Source organism: Lissotriton vulgaris, chromosome 10, assembly GCF_964263255.1.
Source record: "Lissotriton vulgaris chromosome 10, aLisVul1.2, whole genome shotgun sequence".
Lineage (NCBI taxonomy): Eukaryota > Metazoa > Chordata > Amphibia > Caudata > Salamandridae > Lissotriton > Lissotriton vulgaris.
Genome location: NC_141698.1, coordinates 319,523,516 through 319,541,468, shown reverse-complemented (window position 1 = coordinate 319,541,468; position 17,953 = coordinate 319,523,516). Strand labels below are relative to the sequence as shown.

At 45.2% G+C, this 17,953-nt stretch overlaps 1 protein-coding gene across 1 annotated transcript in view; it reads right to left on the bottom strand.

The window, feature by feature from the left end:
* Positions 1–17,953, bottom strand: part of CCDC13 (coiled-coil domain containing 13) — a 498,753-nt gene that overhangs the window by 437,309 nt on the left and 43,491 nt on the right. The window contains exons 2-3 of the mRNA XM_086941089.1: positions 8,126–8,355; positions 696–844 (exon numbers count right to left, since the gene is read on the bottom strand). Of these exons, the coding sequence (XP_086797215.1) occupies positions 696–844; positions 8,126–8,355 (379 nt within the window). The remainder of the gene's footprint in view (positions 1–695; positions 845–8,125; positions 8,356–17,953) is intronic.

The following is a 17,953-nucleotide window of genomic DNA, read 5'->3' as shown; positions in this document are numbered from 1 at the left end:
ATTCCAAATGCATGATTGCGGTTCTAAAAGCAAAGCAAATTCACTGCATGAAATTGCCCTGCACTGCAGTTTCTCAGAATTGTGTGCTTATGAATACACCTATAGACAGTATATAGCCACATTAAATTTAGATACTGTTGAACCATGCTGCATGTATGAGAAAAATATTCGTCTGCCACTATCACTTATTTAGGTATGCCATTGGGCTACTAAAACAGTCCTAACATCTGACCTTAGATAGCCTTGGTATAAGTTCATAAGAAAGACATGAAAAAAAACTTCTGAAACAAATTAAATAAATAACAAACTGGGGTGTTCCAGGATGCCTGGAAGGGTACAAATATGCTTAGAAATAGGTTACGGGCAAGAGAATGCAAGCAAATGACGATATCAGATCGGGGGTAAAACACAATAGATACTTTCTCTGCTAATTTCACCTCACAAAGGTAAACTGATAATTTCTATGCAGTGAGGGTAAACTGTGAAGTCGTATACTGTTGTACAAGTTAAAATAAGGCGGGTTCACATCACAGATATTGTGTGGTTTGTGTTTTAGTCTGTCCCATACATGCAGGTTGTTAGCATCTTGCAATGCAAGAAACAGATTGCCAGAAGACACCCTCCCTCTCGCCCCCCACCCCCCTCCCCCCACACGAACACCTAAACATGACAGGGATTGCAAGACCTGTCTCTACCTGCCAGAGCAAATTTGTCTTCCTCCACTTTCTTCTTTAGATGCCGAATTTCAAAGTCTTTCTCCTGCAGCAGTTTGTAAAGTCTACCATTTTCATCTTTAACTTCTCGCAGCTGTTCTTGTAGTTGTTCATTCTCGTCTTCCAGTAGCCTGTAATAAGGAATTGTCAGCAGAAACCTCCATCAGGATTTGGTAAGATGCAGAGCAATTAAACACCTACATGTATATATTTATTTTTCATGTCAAGTAGCAAGAAGCCCAGGGCTGTGCAAATGAAGGAGATAATATACATCAATTAAAGTGCTTGTGCGAATGTTTTATTTTATTTACAGAGTAGGAAGTCAGTAGCTCGGCACCTACATTGTTTGTGAAGGGATATTAAGACCAGTTTCCATGGATGTAAGCTGATACCCAAGATGTATGCAACCTGATCCAACAGAATGTACTAGTGCTTGTGTGTGATTTAATGGCACTACAAGTGAATGTGTGAAAGAGAATCCTGACATCTGGCCAGTGACGCACATATTTTGCATTCACCAGGCACCAGATAAGGAAAGTGTAAATTGATTCTACACAATCTCTTGGCACCAATGTGAGAGGACATTTCGAAATAACACAATGTGGTCTACATGTTGAAAATACATCCCTCAATCAATTCAATATCAGATTTAACTAAATGGGACCCTATCCATATCAAGACCCCCTCTTCTTTAATAGTTTCCACCAGGGGCGCAACTAGGTCTTAACTTCGGGGGTGGCTAACCTAGCAAATAAGGGGCGTGGCTAAAGTTAATCAAGGGGGCGGAGCTAAATGGCAGACAATCCGGATCAGGTAATGCTCAGGCCAAGCTGAGAAACAGAAGTGGCGATTCTGCATTACAAAACTGCACCTTTGTAGTCATCATGCACCGCATGGAGACGCTTTCCACAGAGGCTCAAAGCAAAGACAACACTCTTCCAGCCACACACGCATAAGGTGTAACCTGCTACTCGCATGGACAAGTGCTTCAGCAACGCACACAGGGTTAGTAAGTGCTCTACAAATACAATATAATACGCCCTGCATTGTGTCTCTCTCTTGGAACACAATGACTATGTGAGGACTGTGCCTGCCCTCTGCATTAACGTATCTCAACTATTGATGAAAAGTGTCAGAATTGGTAGGACTGATCTGTCCCGTCGAAGGAGAATTCCAAACAGGCTATGGCTGAAGGAAGCACTGGTTGACAGTATAGATTGGGGTCACAAAGATGGAAACACTCATGGCACAGATTTGGGAGAGCACTGGTTATGGGAGCAGACCCAGGAAGGGAGGAACAGAGATAGAAAAGGAGCCGCAGTCCCCTGAGTATTCTCACCTGCGACAGCAGTTGGTAAGTTACCTTCACTCCACGATGCTCCATCACATGTTTGTGTCACTACAGTTTTATTTTGTTCCGTATGGGGTTGGCTCTGTGGACCTGAATCTGGAGCTTGCAGCTACTTCACTTCTTTCTATGGGGTTGACAGCGTCTTCCACCTCAGCAAAGTATCCTGCCTTTTTTCTCTTAGGTTCTCTGGCTGGATTCAGGCAGTTGGGAGACTGGTCACACTCTTGTTCTAAATGTTAGCAGTAAAATACTCTGCTAATGTGGAGATCTTTTGGTTCACATTTCTTACCTTGTATTTGATCATATTTTCTCTAACCTACTCCAGACTTTCCCTCTGATAGATGGACCATGGCAACGCATTGATTGGCGCGTCCTTGTGGTGATCTGTTGGGGGTCTCCCTTTTCTCTCTCCCTTATCCCTTTTTCCTCCCAAGGGTCAGTGACAGACCTCACCTCAACCGCTGTTGATATTCACCATCATAGGAGACTGAGTGAATTTGACAGCAATTATGCAGTCTCGTCCATACTGAATCTCGATCCTAACACCATGCCCATGATGTCCCAGGTGCCAAGACGCTCATGTACCATTTCTCTTAAAACAACCGTTGACATGTGAGGCCCCTGTGCCCAAAACAACATGCGCCACCTATCTTCAAGCATAGTTATCCGTCTGGGGCTAATGTTCCCCTCAAAGCAGCTGCTGCCTTGCCTTGTTAAAACAACTGAATACAAATTCAACACACCAAAAGTGCTTAGGGGAAAATCCCTGCATTCAGGCAAGGATATCACCTCGGTGGCAGCCCGTCTCAAACAAAACAAGAGGTGTGGGGCAGGGAGGGTTGTTGAAACCTTTCAGAGGCTGGCTGGCAGGGCTTGGTTCAGGGCCTCTCCAAAAGGATAATTAAAATCACATTCTCGGATGCTAAAGCATCCGATGCTACACGCAGCCTAAATAGAAATTTAACTGGGGAAGAAAGGTTTCCATGCGGGTCAGTAAAGTGTCATGCGGTCATGATCATCTTAGCCTGGCAGATATGTACACTCATCTGTAGCTGTGTACCTTCATTTTGCACTGCCGTCCCCTGGCCATTCCACCAAGAGCTTCACTATTCCCATTCAGCAGAAGACATAGATTCTTTTTATAGTGCAGCTTTGAGAACACCCACTTTTTCACAACTGCTGAAGAACGTGGATTGTCTACAAACAGCAGAAGTTCTGCAGATAAAAGAGTACGCTTCCTTTATTCCCATCTTTGAACCTCAGCAATTTACACAACGTTCAAGCAGGTTTCAGGCCTCTTGTTTCTGTGCGCGAGTAGCTTTTCCAGTTAAGGTTTTTCTGTAAATTCAGGCACTTACAGAAGTGTTCATCCCGTTACAAATTTAGGACTACAAGAACCAGAATGCAGAGAAAACGTTAACTGGACATTTCTAGCACAAGGAATGGGGAAACGTGAGAATACTGCATAATTTCCTTATTCAAGTAACGCCTATTGCCTATTTACTACGAGACAGCTTTCAAGACATTCACGATTCTGGGTAGTCAATTTTTTTTCTTTCCACTGTCACGTTAAAACCTTCACACCTCCCAGCAAATAAAGTCTCGCTTCACGCCATTAGGCTGGGTTTACAATGCACCAGAGAATACGAATCCCACTTTAAACAATCAGCAGAGGTGTGTGGGTTGAGGTGACTACAGGAGCCACTCCAACCTTTCGGAGAACACTTAATTTGAAACTGCAATTATCCTGTTTCTTCTACTAGTGAATAGCACTGTGCAGATAGAAGTACAAAGAACTAGAGGACTCGGAGAAAGGGGGGTTCTTTTTCTCAGTCTTTCAATGTAGAGCTAGCTATAACCTTTATAACCATTAAAATCTGGTGACCACAGGAATGTAATTCTGGGTTCCGAAACTTCCAGATTTATTTTATTTATTTTTGGTATTTATACAGCGCTCTGTTACCCAGAGGTGTCCTGGCGCTAAGTATTACTCCTGATATAGAGGCAGGCTAGGGAAGCAGATGGTAAACAACCATGTCTTTAAAGCTCTTCTAAAGGCCATAAGGTCAGTCAGTTTTCTGAGGGCGTGGGGCAAGGCATTCCAAGCTTTGGCTGCGCCCAGCACAAAGCTTCTGCCTCCCCAACGCGCTCTCTTAATACGAGGCACCACGATCAACCCCATGTCAGCTGATCTAAGATTTCTAATCGGACGGTACCAATAAAAGTACCGCCGAAAGAATAAAGGCCCCTTGCCTTGTAAGGATTTAAATACTAGGCATAACTCTTTAAAGAGACTTCTCTTTCGCATTGGAAGCCAGTGCAACTTGACCAGCTCCTGAGCCACAGGGACGAATTTAGGGATCCCCAAAATAAGCCTAGCCGCCGCATTTTGAAGTACCTGCAATTTATTAAGTACCCCCTGTTTAGCACCAAGAAATAGACTATTGCAGTCACCCAACTTTGCCATGACCAACGTTGTAACAACCGTTTTCCTATCACTGCCAGGGATAAATGGCAGGATCTTACGGATGGATTTGAGCAAGTAGGCCACCGAAGAAGATAGTGCATTAACCTGGGGACGAAAGGTAAGTTGATCATCGATCAACACCCCCAGGTTTTTCACCTTAGCTACTGGGGTGGGGGCCTCACCCATCTGGTCTGGCCACCATCTTGGGCTCCAGAAGTTAGTGTTAGAGCCAAACACTATGACTTCGGTTTTCGCCGAGTTTAATTTAAGGCAATTAACTGCCATCCAGTTTCCGATCGCCAGCATACAATCCTGAAAATTCCTGGCTGCATCATCTTCCCTACCTGGTAAAACCGACACCAAAATCTGGGTGTCGTCAGCATATGATGTAAGATCAAAACCATATGCCCGAATTACTGATGCCAATGAGCTAAAAAAACGTTGAATAACGTAGGGCTCACAGACGAGCCTTGAGGGACTCCGCAGGGCAAGATGAAAGGTTTTGACTCATATTCTCCTAAGGCCACCCTCTGGACTATGCCGGACAGGAAGGCTTTAAGAATGTCAAGAGCCTTCCCTTGAACTCCGCAGGCCTGCAACCGGTCAAGTAAGATCCCGTGGTGGACCGTGTCGAAGGCGGCGGAGAGGTCCAGCAGCACCAGGGCAGCCCTTCCTCCCGCATCGGTCACCGCTCTGATCTCCTCAGTTGTTTTAATGAGGGCGGATTCCATGCTAGTCTAAAACCGTGTTGAGAGGGGTCCAAAGATTGAGAGGCGGCCAGGAAGATAAACATTAGTTACCCGAGCTCAGGATTAGATTGTGAACCAAGATAACGAGAGCCAGCATTGCTCAAGACCAAGACTCTGGATTTGTTAGAAGGAGGGAAAGCAGAGCTATAGCATGGATTGCTTGGAGTGCCTGTCCATGAAAATGTTGGTGGAAAGGCAGGAAAGGGCCCCAAACAGAGCCGCAAGGTGTTGTGTCTCAATGGATGTGTGCATGTGTTGCACTGTTGTGCATGCGCTGCGTAACATGCACAACAAGGTGATTGGTGCACAGTGTACTGATGTGCAAGCGGTGGTGCCACAGTGGCTATGAGCCGAACCGTGCCGCTGCCAAGGCACCGCAGTCGCAACACTGCCAGGCCAGGTTTTAACTCTTAATGCGGCAGTGGGGATGCCCCCATCTTGTCATAAAGTCATAATCGGGCCACAAAGCCTCAGAAACCACCCAAATGAGTTAAAATATATATTCTATTTCTTCACCCAATCCCTCATAAAGTGCTGATCTGCAAATCGAGATCTCAAAGTGATAAAGACCCTGGTGAAAGTATAGCATACTTATCCAAGAGGCATTGTAGATCTTCAATGGAACTGAAGGTTCAAATAGTCCACCTTAAGGGGGCCTCTAAAATTCCCACCATAGTAAGCATCAAATAATCAAGACCGCATTGACTCCCTGGAGGAACGGAGTATGGTCCTCTTTGAATTGTATTTTATACAAGATCAGCTTAAAAAAACAATTTGGCCCGCTGTGGCTAACTAAAACTTGGCTGAATAATTCTCCCAGATAATAACAGCCCTACATACTCTCCCTGATGATGCTTTCACTCAGCTTTATTGAATTGGGAAAGTCAGAAAAACATGATTACCTGATCTACGTTCAGAGAAGGCCCCCTGTTAATGTTGAGCAACCCCATTTCAGAGATTAGACCATCTACTATTTTCACAGATCCCAAAGTAACCTCTGTCATCAAACACATCTGTTCATCTTTGATTCCTTTCCAAAACGTAAAAAAAAATTAAAGCATCACTCTTGCAAGGGGCTTTTCAGAAATCCCCCAAAATATCCTCGTTACTCTTCTGCTAAATAAAAAGCTGATGCTTATCAAGAAGAAATTAGTAAAAGTCTTGGAAAGCTTTGTGGAGAAACCTTCACAGAAACATTAAAGGAGAAAATGCTTGACGACTTCCTATCAGGTTTTCGACCGGGCAGCAGCACGGACACGGCAATGCTACAACTCTTGCCTCCACATCCTCCTACTCAAACTGTTCCACATAATACCATGGTAACCAATGCCAATGCAAAAACATAAAATAAATCAAAACCCCCCTCTCTAACCCCTCTACTCTACTCTACTCTACAGTACGGAGTGCCTAAGGGATGGAATCTCTTGGCTTTTATCTAAAAAAAAAATGGCAACACCTCATACAAATTCTATGGCGGTGACACTGTTCTATTTTAACACTTCCTCTCAAAATCACATTTATTCTGAATCAGATTTTTTTTTTATCTGGAAGGATGTCACAACACTCCCTCAAATTAAGCCACTCAAAAACAACATACTTACAGAAGAAGCCACCAAAATATCCCATGTCCATGCAGACTTTAAATAATGTATAGAATACACATGAGAGCCCACAGCCTGTGATGGAATAAATCCCTGGGCTTCATTTCGGACAAGAATCTCAACCTCCAAATTCATATTAGGACACAGCTTCAAATCAGACTCCTGTGTGGAATCAAAACTTTTTTGCTGGATGAAGAATTTAAACAAATGGTTTAATTCATACTCTTTCAAGACTGGACATTGCTATCGAAATTGTAAGTGCTGGCAATTATAAAGTGCTTGGACTACGAAGCACAATGTGTTCGGATTTCATGCATAGCCCCCTACATTCTCTTGAATTAGCTATACATTAATGCAAATTCTTCTAACCTCCATTAGAGCATGAGTGCTGTACAAAACTATTAAATAAAAACTAAACTAAAGTAACTCCCTACAGAGTTCAACACTAAAGTTCAATCTCACTTTCCTCAGGGCAGACTTACATACAGCAAGCTGCCTGGAAGGTGAAAGCCTCCAGTAAAGAACACTACAGTATTCTAAACGTGACCACTCTGAAGTGGCACCCAATTGATGCCAGCAGTACCATTTCACCTGATTTATCTACAAACGTCAACACTTTGGGACTTTGAATTATCTAGCACCTAAATTGGTTGTCCTGTCCTGTGCGATTAGCGGTGATCATAGAGCTTGCTCGAACACCCATGTAAAAAGAAGATAAAGTGTAAGCAAGTTTTCTCATGAAGTATAGTGAAGATGGGGTAATCAATCAGCCTACCATCAAAACAAATCCCTTATATAAAGTCTTCAAATGTGAAACTAAACACCTGTTGTACCAACGGCATCTCCTCATTTGATTAGTAAACATAAATGATCAATGTGAGAGAAGTTATGTCTGCTTTTGCTTCAACACCATATTTCTCCCATGGCAGTATGAATGTGTTATATAACTTAGTTATAACCTAGTTCTTTTTTACCTCTGCCCCCCCCCCATTCTAGGGTTTTCCTGCAATTATCCTATTAAATGCTCATCAATTCTATTTTCATGGCATATTTGCCTTCTTGTAATCCCCTGCTGTTTAAACATTCTCTCAGCACATTGCTACTTCTGTAATGTGGTCTATTACTTATTGTAGTTTAGGCTGCACTATATAAAAAAACAAACGGAAAATAATAACATTGTTCTAGGCATCTGAATCTTGCTCATTGATTTTCATGAAGGGGAGCATAATCTTAGACTTTCTCACCTTTTGCCTATGTCACTGGAAGAGTCTGCACCCAACTGAAACAGGTGGAGTTCATCTTGAACCCCGAAAGCATCGGTCCTTGTGCGTGAATCGGCCTTCTGTTCAGGTGTTTGCTGCTTCTCTTTCTTCTTCTCTTGCAACCTCTGAAGCCTTCTCTGCTGCTGTTCTTGTAGAGCCTTAAACTGAAGCCTCAGGTTCTCATTCACACTATCATCTGACTCCATTGGTATCTGAAAGCATTCAAACAAAAACCAGAGACCTAGTTTGTGAAAAATATTGAAGGTATTCTAAATTCACTGGCTTATTTGCAATAAGCAAATTTGAAAAAGCATATTTTTGTTTTTTCAGTAGTTATTTGTATATCTTAGTATGCATTCATCTGGTTTGATGAACCCATGATTTAGATGTGTCAATGAACAATAATGTTCAAATGAGAGACACTGTCATTTTCCAAAATGATGCTCAATGTTTTAGTCCAAAAATGGAGGTAAAGGAAAATTTATATCATGCAAAGAACGTTTTTATGCGATGTTAGCTGAGTTAAAGGATCCAAAAGTCCACGTATTGATACCTTTTAATGTACTTTTTCATTTTCAATTTATTAACACTGCCCAAAGAAATCTAAGAGCAGTGAAAGTGTACTCATGCATATCTCATCTAGTACAGTTACCATAAGGATGGATAGTAATGCAAGACTTGCTGAACCGATGCTTGTATGATTTTTATACACTTTCAGCGAATCTCCAAGCACAGAGACAACCGGGGAGGGGGCAGGGCGGGGTGTTGACATTTTGACCCATGACAACTTGTCAAGTCATAGCAGGACCTTTACCATCGGACTAATATAACAAAATGTGTGTAATTAAACAGTCCCCCAAAATATATGGTCACCATCATTACATAAGGTTTTGCCCAACATTCAACTCACACGAGTCGCTGCTAACGTTTGTGCTTCCCATCATTTGATGCGCTGGTTGAGAAAGAATCGAAATTCCAGCAAAAACAGAAAAACATCGGCGTCCCCTCCTTTGGTTGTCTAGTGCTTGGAGGCTCGCTGAGAGTGACTGTATACAAATTGATATTATCTCTGTGGACAATTGATGTAAATCATTTCTTCAACCTTTGGATTTGTACCGTGTCTCTGTATTTATGTTCCCAGTATGAGCGCTGCATTGTCTGCACTAACATCACTGTTATAGTTGTAAATTGTTTTACCATCTCAATATAAGGTTCAAGGTTTTTATTTTAGATTTAGATCTTAGAATGAGATCTTCAATATACAAAATCACATTGATTAACAAAAACAGCAATAATACATTAACTGGGCGATTTATCATCTCCACTGCAGCTTTTGTTGTTGAAGTACCATATTTTGTAGTAAGTGGCTTTAAAGATTTCTGTTGATAAATGTTTTAAACGGAACAAACAAATATAAAATGTACATCAATATAACATAAAGTGCATATTCTCTCTTCACAAACTACATTCTGCCAAGCATCCATCACAGCTTTTAACGGTAAACATTTCAGCCTACATACCGTTATACATCTTCGCAGCCTGTGTTCAGGGTATCAATTCAAATACACTTGAGGGACTGCTGCCTGACACGATGAATAATACAATGGAAATGAGATTATACTTCACACATCTCTCTTTCATTTTCCATGGAAGAATTTTTCATGCCGTGCTTTAAATGATTTTTGAAGTGAATATTGCTCATACTCAGGATATCTAAACTAGTCAAAGAAAAGTGTTGACGTGCAGTTAAAATATTAGTTACAAATTATCCAGCTTCTATCATAGGAAGGAAACATTCTGGAGCCATAAGACTCCTGAAAGACTTTTCTTTAGCATGTAGTTTACAATAGTACCATCATAAAATAGCAGCTAGTCCTCTTACAGAAGTGCTCACCAATCCCAATTCCAATCTTGGGGCTTCCGTTGTGACCACAGCATTTAAAGTGTAAATAATATGAGGAATCTTCCCCTCCACCCTATGCATTAAGTGCCATTAATTCATATTTATTGTCTCTATGGCGTATAAAAGAGTCGGCAGAATATTCATTTTATATACTGTTAAGAGATAAGTAAAGTGCCTGTTACCTGTTGCTCCGTAAAGTCCCTTTAGAGCATTTCCACGGGCAAACACCTTATTTGATATATGTGCAATATGTTCTCTGTCAGCCAAGTTTGCCGACATAATTCTTCCAAGATAAGGGTAAGATGTTACTACTTCTATGGCAGAATTATTATAAAACCACTTATACTTTGTAATAATCTGACACTCCTTTGGACGAAAACTCATGCCCTTAGTTTTATTTATATTTACCTTCAGGAACTGAGCAACACAATAAAAAGACAAGGTGTCAAGACGTTTCTGAAGACCATTAAGAGTAGGTCTAGCAGGACAAAATTGTCAGAATAAAGGAGTGTATCTAAAGGATAAGAGCCTAATATTGGCACATCACCAGGTACCCTACTCAACACATCAGGCAGATTGCCCATACATAGTGAAAAAAGGAGGGCGCCCCCGGGCATCTCTGGTAGGGATTTTTGGAGTCATACCCTGCATACCTCCTAACATAACGGTGATGAGTTTTAGAAGACACCCTGGAATTCCCAAGGCATTCAACTTCCTCCAAAGGGTCTGCCTACCTATGCAATCAAAAGCAGTTGAGTAATCAATATAGGCAAAATAGACAGGCATTCCCCTCCGTTTCACATATTTCTCCAACATAAGATTTAATACAGTTCTATTATCCAGAGTAGAGTGGCCTGATTTAAAACCTGCCTGCTCCAGTGGTACAATATTTTTTCCTCCACCCATTCTAGTAGATTAGATAAAACACATTTCGAAAAGATCTTTCCTGTGGCATCCAACAGGGTTAACTGCCTATGAATGCTAGGTAAGTTTAAGGGGCTTGTTTTTATCTAACGGCAAGAAAACACTACCCCTCCATTGACTAGAGATCACCCCAGTATAATAACAGTAGCAGAAAAGCGCCACTAGGTAGGTTGCCCATAGGTCCAGATCCAATTTTATGACAGTGATAGGACATTGGTCTAGACCTCTTGCACCAGTATTCCCAGTAGCCTTAAGATAATGCAACACCTCCTGTGAGGAAGGAGGGGAAATGGAAGAACAACTCCAGACTGATGACTCACCTAGAGACTTTTTAACACTGTTGCTGTCTGTAGGAAAGTAGGGTCTGCTTTAATGGTTAACCCCACTTTTTGCTTGGTGTCAGTATGTTTTTGACCCAGTATGACAGAGATCCTTCTAACCAGGCCGCCAGTCACTGTGCTTTCTCCCTAAATTGACCATGGTAAGTACTTTTGTATATCCACAATTGGCCACTGGTGTAGCCTTGTAAGTCCCTAGTATAGGGTACTAAGGTACCCAGGGCATAGGTACACCAGGGGTCTCCCATGGGCTGCACCATGTACAGTGCCACCCACGGAAGTCCACTCAAACTGTGACTACAGGCCTGTCATTGCAGCCAGTGTCAGTTGGTGCTTACACCTCTCACAATATCTGAGGTCACTGCACTTAAAGTCATGAGTGCTGGGTGCTTGGTTATAGGTGTGAGGGTGCCCCTGCATGATCAGGACACCCCTACAAACCCCGGAGTAGATTCTCCAGGATTTGTGAGTGCAGTCAGCCATTTTAATACATATAATGGACATCAGTCATTACAAGATGTCCTATAGTGGTTGCACCAAACCCGGTCATGTTTGGTATCAAACAAGTTGAGATCATGCCCCAAGACCTATTCCAGTGTTTGAAGTATGATCCCATGTACTGTGAAACCTTAGCGTACCCCACTGCAGTCCCGGTAACAGACTTTCACGGTCGGATGGCAAGCTAGTGCTGCTGCCGACCATAGACACTATTCTGCTCTCCTGCTGCTAAGCCAAGCAGGGGAAGGTAGAACAATAAGTTTACTGTCACAGGAGGTGTGACCACCTCCCAGACAAGAATTAGTGTACTGGGGTGGGGGTGCTTGCCTGCACCACCAGACTGCTTTGATGGGCACATTTAGTGCCCTCCTTGCATACTCCAGTTTGAGCTAGTTGAGGGTGCCTTTGGCTCCCACCCTGGTGTGAAACTGGACAAAGGACATGGGAGTATCCTCCTCTATGTCCAGCTTCTCCTCTGAGAGTGACCCCTGAGAGGTTCCAATCCTTTCCCTATGGTACTTAAGGGCTTACTTGTGGGTGCTTCCTTGGATTTGTCGTGGGACAAGACTCAAGACTGAAACCACATCACTCTTCAACCATCTGGACACTTAGACTTCGCCTAGCACAAGACTGCATCAAGGAAAACTGCTGCTCTAGGTCTCGCTGTTCTGCAAGTCTTCTTCGTCGTCTGTGTCTGTGCTTCTTCCAGGTTCTTTGACAGACATGTGGTATCAAAGACAACCAACGTCACCTCCCTTGGAGTGAAGGAGTCACTCCCCTGCATCTGCAAGCACCCTAACGAAGCTGGCTGGTCTGGAGCTCCTGTTGTCCTACAAACATTCTAAGGCTAAGCAACACAGGTGGTGGTTCTGCAACTACCTCGAGGCCTGACCTGACCTCTCTGCAATCTTGAGGCCAGTATCCCTCGTCGGAACCGCAGGGACCGAACCCCTGTGTATCGCGTTGACTTGCTGTTACCAAGGCTTGTTGGCTCTGCACTCCCGAGATCTTCGAGCTACAAGAAGCTTCAGCCTCCAGCATCTCTTCCCTCCAAGCTCAGTGCCCTCACCGCATTTTCTGCACACTGGGCCTCCGTTCTTGGTGAGCTGCTCAAAGTTCTCTAGTGACTCCTCTGCCATTGATCTCTGGGTCCTTCTGAGAGCATTCTACTGATTCAGTGGACTCCCCTGCTTGCTTGGGCCTGGTATGACTCGCCTGCTGTTGGTAAGTGCACTGGACCTTGCTGGTCCCAACATTGCTCTTTCTTCGTTCTCCAAGCTAGTTGCGGCTACAAAGACTTGTTGGTGCTCCTACTGGACACCAACCACCTAGTCACTGTCTTCCAACGTGGGACTGCCCATGCACGACTTACTCAGTGTTGCCTGGTCCTCACAGCTGCAGTGCCAAGGTCACAGCCAACTCTTCTGAACATCCTGACATTGGTGGACATTGTGTCTTCATGCCTCCTGGCTACTCCCGAGTGGCATAGACTCAGTCTCCTCTGCTTGCAGGTTCTTAACTTACAGAATCCACCTCTGGATTCCGCAGGACTTCTTTACCTGCTTCTCCAGAGGCACTTTCTTCTAAGTCTTCCATTGTAATTTAGAGGGGTTCCTGACATCTCCTCGCCCCTATGCGCCTGGCTTCCTTGGTGTAGCTAACCTGGTTCCCGGGGCATCCACTGTGGGGTGGATCTCCAAACTTCCGTCCTCCAAGGGAATTCTTGGGGGTCCTCGGGGAGGGGTCCTTCTTCGGTAAAACTGTGACCATGACTTCTCCATTGACTTCCATTGGTCACGTGGCTGTGCACCCACTCTGCACCTAGCTTTCGTGGGGTTCCTAGGTACTTACCTTGGGTGGTTCTTTGTGTCCCCGGCTCCTCTGAGTCTTCTGGTCCAAGTCCTGTCCTCCTCTACAATTTGCATTCCACTTTCTTAGTATATGGTTTGGTCTCACCCTGGAGACCACTGAAATTTGGGCTACTTACCTTATTGCAATAGTAGTTTTCTTGTGTACTGTGCTGGTATCTCCGGGTAGGAGATTTACCAATGTGTTAGTGAGTGGTTTGTAATAATAAAAGTATTTTTATATAAACACTTTGAGGTTCATTTTCATTTAACCTACAACATAAGATTAAACTGGTAAAACAAGCTGCTTCACACTCCTTCAAGATAAGCCTGAAGGCTGCTCTCCACAGCTCCCACTTTAAAAACGTTCTATGGTTATCAAAGACCACTATAATCACCATAAAGGTTGCCTGGATTAGTGCAAGGTACATCACATGAATAAGTGTGCACCATATACTAAGCCAGCCTCTTACACTGTCCATCTGTATATTCAAAGCACAGAGGAGATGTTTGTACTCTTGCCATTCAATTCCAGTGATATTATTTATCTTGTGTTTAGATAAATAGCCACTATTCTCCTCTATAATTTTCCAAAAGGCTTTTTCGATTTTTACATTTCACTGCTTGTCTTATTTTTACACAGATATTATCAGAGATTTGTCTTTTTTGGATTCGTACCCACCTAGTTCTTCTTTTTTTACAAACAACCGCTCCACTTATTATGTTCCTTAGAGTAAAATGTGAATTTTCTTTTTTGCAAGTGATTAATAAGCTTGGTAAAAATTAATGTATTCAAATTATGAAAATGCCTTCTGGATTATTTACATAGGCGACCTACCACATTCAGGGTTACCCTCACAAATGTTTCCATATGCTCCTCAAATATGTCTACAGGTAGCCAACCTAATGGGGGAAGAATTTCAGTAATTCTCCTTAATTCTACTGATAGTGACCCTTATCTTTCTTAGTCCATAATATCTTCCGGTTCACAGCACTAAACAACACGTCATCACTATCAGGAATCTGCCATGAATGTACATCATCAGGTTTCACGTTGATGGTAAGAAGGAGAATATTGTGGTCACTTTAAAAATTATTTAATGGGGGCGTGGCAAGATGGCGGCGCAGTAGGACGCAGGATCATGTCCCTACGGCACAGCCAAACTTCAGCATTGTTAAGTCGCCTGTTCCCGGGGGCCTCGGACCAAGCATCGGGACGGGGTGGTGAGGTAGAACTGCACAAAACCTCTGAGGCAAGTTTCCTGCCTAGAGACACAGTGTGAGCAGGCCCGTACCACCGTGAGGTGGAGGCCTAAGCGGAGCAGCGAGTGATCGGAGCAGCGGCCCGGGCCCGTGTACGGTTGGTGCAGCCTGGAAGTGGCGGTCCGCGGCCCGACCCCTGATGGTGGTATGGTGAGCACGAAGCTGCGAATACCTGCATGCTGACCTCCAGTGAGTGGCAGTGAAGAAGAGGCAGTGTCGTGACCGGAGCCGAGGTGGACAAGCAAGCACCATTTTACACCGCTCGCCGTCTCAAAGCGCCGATGTGGTACGTGGGCCCGGCTGGCATACTGGCGTGGAGGCTGTAGTGAGTCGAGCAGTGGGGAGAGCTCGGAGGTCCCCCGAGAATCGATCCGCGAGGAGCAGCGGCCTGCACATCCTGATCGGCCGAGTTTTCTCACCTGGTGAGTGAGTGGTGCCGGCCTCCATTTTAACCCAGAGCTAGGACACACAGGAAGATCTGCAGCCAGTAACTGAGCCCCGGGTGGTCAGGCCTGGTGCAGGGTCTCAGCGGTCTGTCGGTCGGCGGACGGAGAGTGATGTGGGTGTAGAGATCTCCAGAGTGTTGGATGGAAGCACTTGAGGGCGCAGAGACGACGGATCCGCCATTTTGGGCATTTCGCCTGCACAGCGCCCCTGGGGGTCCCGGTGGTTAGGCGCACCTGCTGACCGGCGTGACACATACTGGGGCTGACAGGTACGGAGGCTAGTGGCGCTTGCTGCCCCGGGGCCTTGTGGCGGCCCAAACAAGCGTGCAACTGAACGGCGGGCTCGTTGCATCACAGAGAGACAAGGGCGGCAACGAGGACGGCATATCATCTGCCCTCTGGCTAGTGCAGATCGCTGAATGCTGCGGCTCCGATTGGTGCCGGAGGTGGCAGTCAGCTGGAGGTGTGCGAAATGGCAGCAGAACGCGCCAAGAGGGGGAAGTCTTTGAAAGAGCTACTTCTGAAGCAGTCAGGGACGTCCACCACGCTTGGAGAGAAAAATTGTGGAACAATGGAAGGCGGCGATTCCCCTGCTACCAAGGCGATCATGGTGGAACTCTTCGCTGCCATAAATGAGGATATTCCGGAGCTCAGGGGCCAGCTTGCAGCAGCCCTAATAGAGGTACGTCGTGATGTGGACGAAACTGGTGAGCGAGTGGCGACTCTCGAGGAGCATGATGTCAATAGGGAAGAGGACCTTGATCAACTGCAACAAGATATGCTGCACCTTCGGGAACAGTCCCTTGATCTTCAGGCCCACGCTGTGGACTTGGAGAACCGTTACCGATGGAACAACATGTGGATCAGGGGCGTACCATGGAAAGAGGAAGGAGATGACTTCAGGGTCTATGTCGGAGCACTGTTTCAGCAGGTGTTGAGAGAGGAGGAGGGGGTGGTCATTCAGATGGATCGAGTCAAGGAGTGGGCCTCCCTCGTGGTAGGAAAGCACCGCCGCCAGATAACCTTGTGTGTGTACACGATTTTCAACTGAAGGAGCGCATCATTCGAAAAGCTAGAGAGGTCCAACCCATACAGTTTCGAGGCCACACTCCGGCCATATTTCAGGACTTGGCAGCTTCCACGCTCATCAAGCGACGTGAATTCAAGGAGGTGACCACTCAACTCTGTGAGCAAGGCATCCTTTACTCGTGGGGCCACCCTTTCCGCATTATTTTCAAGCACCGGAGGAAGCTGCTGCAAATTCGCTCCCTAGCTGATGCCATGGAGATCCTCGGTTTGGAAGGTACACCAGACACGGAACAAGTAGAGCAACATAAAGATCCAAACACCCGCCGCACAACACAATGGCAAAGAGTGGGAAAGACAACTTCCGTCATGAAGCCCTTTCAGGCCACAAGAGACAAAGAACGTGAGGCAGTGATCTCCTCTCTGTCGCAATCATCAGACTGTCTAGCCACCCCGTGAGGTAGACGATTGATGGCTCCGGAATGGCGCCCAGATGGGTGCAGGGTGAGACAGGGAGGGATGTCCTACGAAAATTACCAATTAGAATCCACTCCTCGTGTTGTGGGTGTAGTCTCCGCAGTTGGGAGCACCCTCCTTGTTTTTAGGTCTCCTCACACACCAACAGGCCCCTTGGTGTCATGCTTCATCATCGGGGTCATCGTACCCCTCTACGGGGTACGGCGTGCTGCGACCTACGGGTACGTGGGAGCACTTGATAGACTATGTGTGGCGCAGGTGAGGGGTTGTTTTTATGTGAGTGTATGGTGGGGTTTAGAACTAAGTGAAGGTTAAAAAGGACCTGGCTCGTGGGGTGACTAAAAAATATATATATATATTTTTTTTAAACCTTTATTAGTTGCGCACAGTACAGAAATGACAAAAAAGCATGACAGTGACAGCATTTGCCATACAGTAGAGCAAGTCTCATGGTACGATCAATAGAGAGGTAACAGCTTCGCACAGTTCACTACAATGCAGGCATCTTATCATGTGTACATCAATGGGTTGCCAGAGCACCGGCAGCTTCCCTGCTAGGTAATGCAGCTAATTTCCAGTGAAGGGATATGCGGGGCAAATCACAGCGCTAGGCCGTGCCCATCGTCCCCCTTCTCAAGCATCGATTGCAGCTCCGGGTGTATGTGGCTATCCGTGTGAGTGCCCACCCTCTCTATCCCAGGATCTGGATGGGCGCAGGAGGTCCCTCCCTACCCCATTGTCCCAAGGTCTTCAGGTATCCCCAGTCCTACACTATCAGTGTTTTATCAACCGTCATGGCCACCCATCGTACGTTAGGCGGTGTGAGTACCCCCCCATCATGTATGAAGTAATATGGTGAATACAATGCACATCGTCTATATGCTCACAGGCCCGGGGCCGGCTCGTCATCTCCAGAGGATTCGCTATGTGTCGCCTGGGACAGCCAGTATACCTGCAAGGGAGACCAGAAGTCGCTAGGCGTGCAGCGGGTCGGCAACAGTTCCGCATATACACCATGTTGGTCCTGGCAGTATGTGAGGTCTTCAAGCCAGTCCTTAAATTTTGGCGCTCTCCCCCTCCCCCATCTG